Source organism: Tauraco erythrolophus, chromosome 8 (assembly GCF_009769465.1).
Source record: "Tauraco erythrolophus isolate bTauEry1 chromosome 8, bTauEry1.pri, whole genome shotgun sequence".
Classification (NCBI taxonomy): Eukaryota; Metazoa; Chordata; class Aves; order Musophagiformes; family Musophagidae; genus Tauraco; species Tauraco erythrolophus.
Window position 1 is genome coordinate 14831604 of NC_141472.1, and position 7011 is coordinate 14838614.

Here is a 7011-nt window from a genome sequence, read left to right on the forward strand (position 1 = left end):
CTCTTCTCTCTGGGGCCAGCCCAGGACCCAGCCATGCCGTCGTGAAGGAGGCTCATCTTCAGGCTCTGCTGGCATATCAAGGGTAACCCTTGTCTGATGAGCAGGTATATGGAAAGGAAAACTACAATTATGCTTTGAATCGCTGTTGGCTCCCTGAACACTGAATTAGTCATTTAGAGTGAATTTCAGACATGTAACAATTTGAGAGGCTGGGTAGTGGGCTCTGCTCTGTTTTGGTTTGGCTTCTTTCTTTTCTCTTCCGAGGCAAATTGTTCAAAAGCAAGCCTGAAATCTTAACAGGTTTTAAGTATAGTATTTAAAAAAACCCCTGTGTCTAATAAAGACCATGTGTCATACAAGGCATTATCCTAACAAGCTCCTTATAGGGACAAATCAATGTCGTATTAGTGCCAACTTTCTTCCATTCATTTACGACATGGGCGTCCCTCCCTGGGCAGCTCCTTGCGTTGGTTCCTAGGCAACTGTAATAATATTGCTGCACGTGTGTGTCAGGCATTGATTGCCTTTGGGGCTTTTTTTGTGTTGTTAGTGAACACAGGCTAGTCCATTTTCTTTTTCTTTGTGTTGTGCTAAAGTCTCTGAGAGTTTTGAAGGGCACGTCTGTGATACAGCTGGGCAGTTCAGAAATACTTGCAGACATGTGCGTAGTGTGGGATGGTGATCACACTGGACTCCCTGAGCAAGGTTTACTACAGCTACTCTGGTTTACTCGTTGAGGTTTTTAAATAGCCAAGTTACAGGTGGCTTAGTATTTTGGATGCTTGGTGAGTGTATAGCATCATCTGAAGAAAACAGAATGAACAACCCCATTTTTCCTTGAGTTTATTCTGCATGAGGGGAAATAAGAAAAATAATCTGAAGAGTTCTAGGCAATGAAGGGTTCAGCGCTAAATCAAATCCTTACTGAAATTTCTCTCAAGGGATTACTCACTTGATCAACTGTGTGCAAGGTCTGACATAGAGGAAGTGGGTTTTTTTAAATGAAAAAAGGAAAGTTAATGTATAAAATGATAAGAGATAGGATGGTGGGTGAGTATGGCACTGCAGCGAGATGAGGGAGAGCTCTTTGACCTCCTCAGCTTTTCTAATAGCTCCTGGCTGGCCTTGAGCAAGTCAGTTCACCTCTTGTTTCCCGTTTGTGAAGTGGGTAAGACAGTATATCTGTCATCCACTGTTTTTTCATTTCAGGGACGAACAGCATAGCCATGAGCTGCTTTGATTCCCCACTTGGTGTTTGGCAGCCAGGCAGGTACAGCCCATGTGCGTGGTACTGAAGCTGTCCTAATAAACCTTGCTTGTGCTGGCAGCTTCATCCCATCATGCTCATGTTGGTCAGCCTGCCAACCTGTCGGGTTCCTAGGAGACAAATAAAACTGTCTTTCAGATGACATCCTGGGCCACCAGTTGATCATCCCTGGTTTATTTTGTCTGCTTAAGGTGGAAGGTCTTTGAGGCCTCTTTGTGTTGCATCCCCCTCTTTGAGCACCTGATCTTACCAATGGACACCTAAATGGTTGCGTAGTACTGAAGGGATATAGGAGTATCATCAATTGGTCACACAGAATCTAGAATTACTTGAGCCATAAGCCTGTGAAATACATGTGGAAAGCAAGAAAACAATTTACTAGAATTTGCAATTTGCCAAATATTGATATGTGTATGTTTCAAATGCCCAGACTTAATGGGAGATACCAAACATTGTAATTTTCTTAGCATCCAGGGAATGATTTTGTGCTTTTAATGTAGAAAGGCTTTCCCTTGTAACTAATAATGATAATAATAAGAGCATTATACTGCCTGTCTGGCTGTGGAGAGCTTTGCCCTTTCTCTCTTACGCTTTTCAATGCAATAGAAATTATTTAGAGAATTGAATAATTCTCTGCATTTCTGTTACTCTGGTGTTCAAACAAGTAAAACATCCTTAGAACATAAAACACTCCGTATAGTCTCAACAGAAATTGAGTTGGTCAGGAAAGAGGAAAAAAGGAGAGAAAACACCGAAATAGAGAGGAAGCTGTTCCAGATGCCTTCTTAGAAGACTGAAAGTCAGTATGAAAACAACACAGAGTGTTCACCAATTCTTCAAATAATGTTTGAAAAATATCGAGATGCTGTTAATGTGCAGTATCGCAATATCATTTATTAAAGAAGGAAACATGAAAGGCCTGAATGGCTACAGGCTCATCAGCTTATTATCAGTGATGTATAGAAGTCTCTCAAGAGATGCGGGGACTTTTTGGCCTCTAGCCAAAGAAGTCAGGATTCAGAAATAGTACCTGAACTGTGATTTACCTATGACAACAACAAGAGTTAAGGAAAAGATAACTAAGTGTGGTGAACTATTATGTGAGCCTTTTATAGACTACAAAATGTATTTTTTTCTCAAGAGAAATTAAAACATTTTAGAATACTGAGGCTTGAAAACAACAGTAAAGAAAAACTGTGAAACTTGCATATGGAGATAAAATTAGATGTCAGGATTAAATAACAAGCAATTTATTTGTAATATTCTAAGAAAGAATATAATTTTGGTGGGGTTTTTTATATCACTGGAAAATTTCTCCCAGGGAGATTAGGAATGGTCAACCAGTTGACATTTGCAGGGTAAGCTAAGACTGACTGTGTTTGATATGATGAAAAGCAAAGCTGTAGATGGCTTGAGGTAGTGTAGCTCCATCACTTTAAAGGGAGTAACTTTGCCCAAAGGCAGAGCAAGATCAGCATTGCTCCTCCGCCCCGGTGACTGAGTTTCTTTAGCAGCGAGGGGATACAAGCATGCAGGGAAGGCTGACCCAGGTATCCTCTCTGCCTGTCCCTGTGGGGAACAAGAGGCAGCTTTGTTCTACAATTCAGGGCACTGTTCTTCCAGGCAGCTGTTTTGTTGGCATCTAAAAACCCGTGGTTGGGGCTGGGAGTACATCAGCCTTCACTGGAGAAAGCAGAAAACAGGTCTTCAGAGCAGCAGTCAGGAGTGGGGCACCAGAATGGACCAAGAATGGTCACGATGGCTGCCGGTGCAGTGGGCTGTGAGACGCTGGGCTGGCTGTTTGCACTGCCTCTGGTTAGTGCCTGAGAGTGTGGGGTCTCCATCGGAGCTTCAGCTATTGCAGCAGCTCTAACAAATAACAGCGCAGACACTTCTTCTCTCTCTTTTGGTTCGGAATGATGTGACAGAAGTTTGTTGATTTTTTTTTTTTTTCCAATGAGCTTCTTTCTGAAAAATGAGTTCATATTAATTTAAACACCATCAATCTTTGTTTTCTCTGCTGATGGCCTTTGACTGGGGAGAGCAAGTGTGATGGCTCCTCTCTCATCCTGCTCCATCCATTTCAGCAGCAATTTCTGATAAGTTTTGTCACCTCCAAGCATCCTGTGGAGAAATATCGAGCGAGTGTAGGGAGTGGCAATGCGAGAGCACAAAATTACACTCCTCATCAATCGTTACCCTCTAGCAACTTCCAAGGCACTGTAAATTGCTGACTAACAAGGGAGAATTAGCTTGATAAAATCACCATTAGTGTCAGTTCAGAATGATGTAAAGTTTTAAAGACACTGCTATCCTCTCTGTCTCTCCCTCATCCATTAGTGTGTCTGTTCATGGAGATCCCAATCCAGCAGAGCACGTAAGCACATGCTTAGTTGTAGGCAGATCAGTAAACCCAAGAAATCACTGGGATATGAGTCCTAAGCATGTGTTTATGTGCTTCACTGGATCGGGGCCATAACACGCACTCTCTGAGCACAGAAATTATAAATGTCTCTGTGTGAGCCAGTTTCTTGATTCAAAACCAGATTTAAACTCACGAGCTGCACTTAGAAATATGACAGTCAAGTTTTACTGCAAGAGAGCATAGTAGTAGATATATGGCATTATACTTAGCCTCTTTACCCTTCCTTTTCTTACTTATTTGAGTTCTATCAGTTTATGCTAGCTAGATATGTGCCTCTCTAAGCCTCTGCATAGCCTTCTGCATAAAACTTGAAGTGCAGAAAGATCAGGAACAGTTTTTTAAAAGTTACAGGTGAGATGCAGATGCAGCTAATATCGCCAACAGGTTGTATTAGCTTGTGGACTTCTCTCAGTATTGCCAGACTGCATGCCAAATACTACAATTTGCCTCATGGCTTCTCAGTGTTTGGGGTTTGTTTCTTCATGTCTTCAATTTTTCTTCAGTGTTGAAGACAAGAACCTTATTTCTAAGAAAAATTGAAAACCACAAACAAAACCCAACAAAAAAGCTCAAAGCAAACAAACAAAAAAACCCACTAAAGATATAACATTGGATGCCTGGATTCTCATATAGTCATTTGACTACATTAGCTGCAAGAAAGGGTAAGTGTGAGGCGTTTCAAGACTTCCCACAGAAGCACAGGGGTGACCAGCGCCCCTCATTTGTATTTTGAAATTGCTCTAAAATTTGATGTTTTGTTACTTTTTCAACTGGAATCTCAGATACTGTACACCTGACACTGTCATCCTTTTATTTTTTTCATTTGGTTACAAAGCTGTAGTGACTTAACTCATCACTGCAGGTAGTTATTTGCATTGAAAGGCTGAGAATGTCCAACTGTTTAGTGGTAGCCCACATCCATAGCAAGATGTTTCATTGCTCCATAGCCTTCTGGAACTGGGGCTTGATCTGCTGTGGCATTACCTCCATTGCCTCAGAGTGCCCCAAAAGTATTCCAGTCATCTTGTTTGAGCAGATGGTTTGTTTGAAGTCAAAGTACCATGTTTGAGAACAGAAACACACAGCTTTGAATGCCTGCTATAATTGTCTTGATCTAGTCTGATCTTCCATAGGAAGAGCAGAAAATATCACCTACCTCTGTTTCATTTTTTACTTTGTGGAATGACTTCTCCTGCTGTTGGAGTGGACTGTACTTTACTCTTTCCAGAACAGCTGACCACTGGAGCTTCAATGAGGAAAATGTTGTATCTTGGCTGTTGCAAATGCTGAAATATATCTTAATGGAAATGAATATTGTTACTCTTCATTTACAAACCAAAGCAGCAAACTTGTCTTTCATAAAACAAAATTGTTCTCTTTTCTGTGATAGACCTGAATGCTAGTTAATAGGAAGATAAGTATTAATCTGTCTAAAAATTTCTGCCTGTGAAGCAGAAGTGCTGAGACAGATTCTCGGCAACTGCAAATGGATGCAAGTCAACTTATTTTAGTGGTCTTGAGTGGCTTTACACCAGCAGAGGTGTGGGCAAGTCAATGTCTTTTACAACTCCATTCTTTTGAAACGACACTCTTCGAGCTACTAGAGCAATGTGAAGGAATGTCTGCTGTCCACAATCCATGCGAAGTCCATTGCATGCTCTGGTCCTATTTTGTCATTCAATTTTGACACTAATTTGTGTTTGCAGGTGTGAAAGCTGTGGTGCTGTCTTCCACTCTGAGTGCAAAGTGAAGGCTGTACCATGCCCCAGGTGTGTGCGTAAAGAGTTGCAGAAGAAGCAGAAATCCTTCTGGAGGCGACTGAATATGGACGAAAACTTCGAAGAGTCTTGCAACATGTTTGAATTGTCATATCAGAACACATGAGTTCCTTAAGGCAGTGGCCAGCCAGAAGAGAATCCCTTTCCCAGCTGCCAGCTCAAGCAACTTCTCAGCTTAGCTGGGCAGAAATCTTTTTGCAAAATAGTATCTGACCTTCTTCATCTGTGAATAGCAGCTGCCAAAGTGGCCGTAAAGCCTTGTTGGCTTTGAAATACCAATGGCTAAACTGCATTTTGCATTGAAGTCCAGCCACTAGCTCTCATACAAAGTGTGGTTTACTCAAAATGCTTTAGGTCTAGCTAATTAAGCACCCAACTTTTTCTTTTCCAGCTCTGGAGAAGACTTTTCCTCAAGGCAGAAAATATTTGCTGCCATTACCATGTTGTTTTTTATGTTGTTCATTTAGAACTTATGAATCATCTACTTATTTATGTGCATTATTTATTTATTATTAGCCTTGGCTAATAATACCAGGGGTTCTGTTGAGATGTTTCACAAAACCCAATGGGACAGGAATGATTTTAAACCTGCCTGCTCCTTCTGATGTGGACATGTGGTTTCATTTCCTCATGTTTCCAGAGAGCTATTTTTAAAGGATCAGTGCATTTACATGTCACTCCTCCCTGAGGAAAGAAAAGTATCTCCCCTCAAACTTTATTCAGGGTGCTTGCAACCGTAAGACGCAGAATAATTCCTTCAGCTATGTTTATATATTTATAAGCACCCCGCTGAACTATTCCATACGCAGATAAGCAGGGGACTTGCTACTGTTTTTTTTCAGGATGGGCATGTCATTCAAGCTCTGTCATTGAAGTCCATTCAGTTTTATGCTGGTTATTCTTGATCTATGTGAGGCCACATCCTCATCTCCAGTAACATGATGTTGGTTCTGACCTCCTGCTAGTCTCACGTTTTAAGACATTTTAAGTGTCCACATTGGTTTTGGTTTTATTTCGTGAAGTTTGCTTTAAATGTTTCTCTAACCTGAACCTGTTAGACTGATAGTCAGGAAAGTGGTCATTCCCATGTTAATTAGAAAAGACCTCCAGAATTGTGAAACACTAGTTTGTTGTGCTCATGTGCGATTTGTGGCCTGCATTCTCTGTGAGCTCTGAGGGATTTTATACTTCTGTAGTGACTTCCATGGGGGAGAGCAAAGTTCCTCGAGGTATGGTTCTGCTCCACACACCTGGAACACAGGACAACATTAAACACAGTAAATTACTTATGTCATGGAAGGGGAGTATGTGATGGATTTAACTGGGGAGATGTGTATCATCGCTGGGAGTACATTAAATTCATTGAGGCTTCACCTCCAGTGAGATCCTCCTCCCTCCAATCCACCTTCTTAACTCTTTCTCCAGACCCTGCGCTAGTGTGTGTGTTACATACATATGAAAGCATTCACGTATATATACACATACATCTATATACAGAAAGCAAACATGATTTCAGGAGAAAAAAAACAGTCACATGCATG

General features: G+C 41.2%; 1 protein-coding gene across 1 annotated transcript in view; it reads left to right on the forward strand.

Moving 5' to 3' along the window:
• PLEKHM3 (pleckstrin homology domain containing M3) overlaps nt 1–6769 on the forward strand; it is a 94459-nt gene extending 87690 nt beyond the window's left edge. Inside the window, exon 8 of the mRNA XM_086615731.1 lies at nt 5399–6769. Coding sequence (XP_086471857.1) covers nt 5399–5576 — 178 coding nt within the window. The 3' untranslated portion in view covers nt 5577–6769. The remainder of the gene's footprint in view (nt 1–5398) is intronic.
• The last annotated feature ends 242 nt before the right edge of the window (nt 6770–7011 follow it).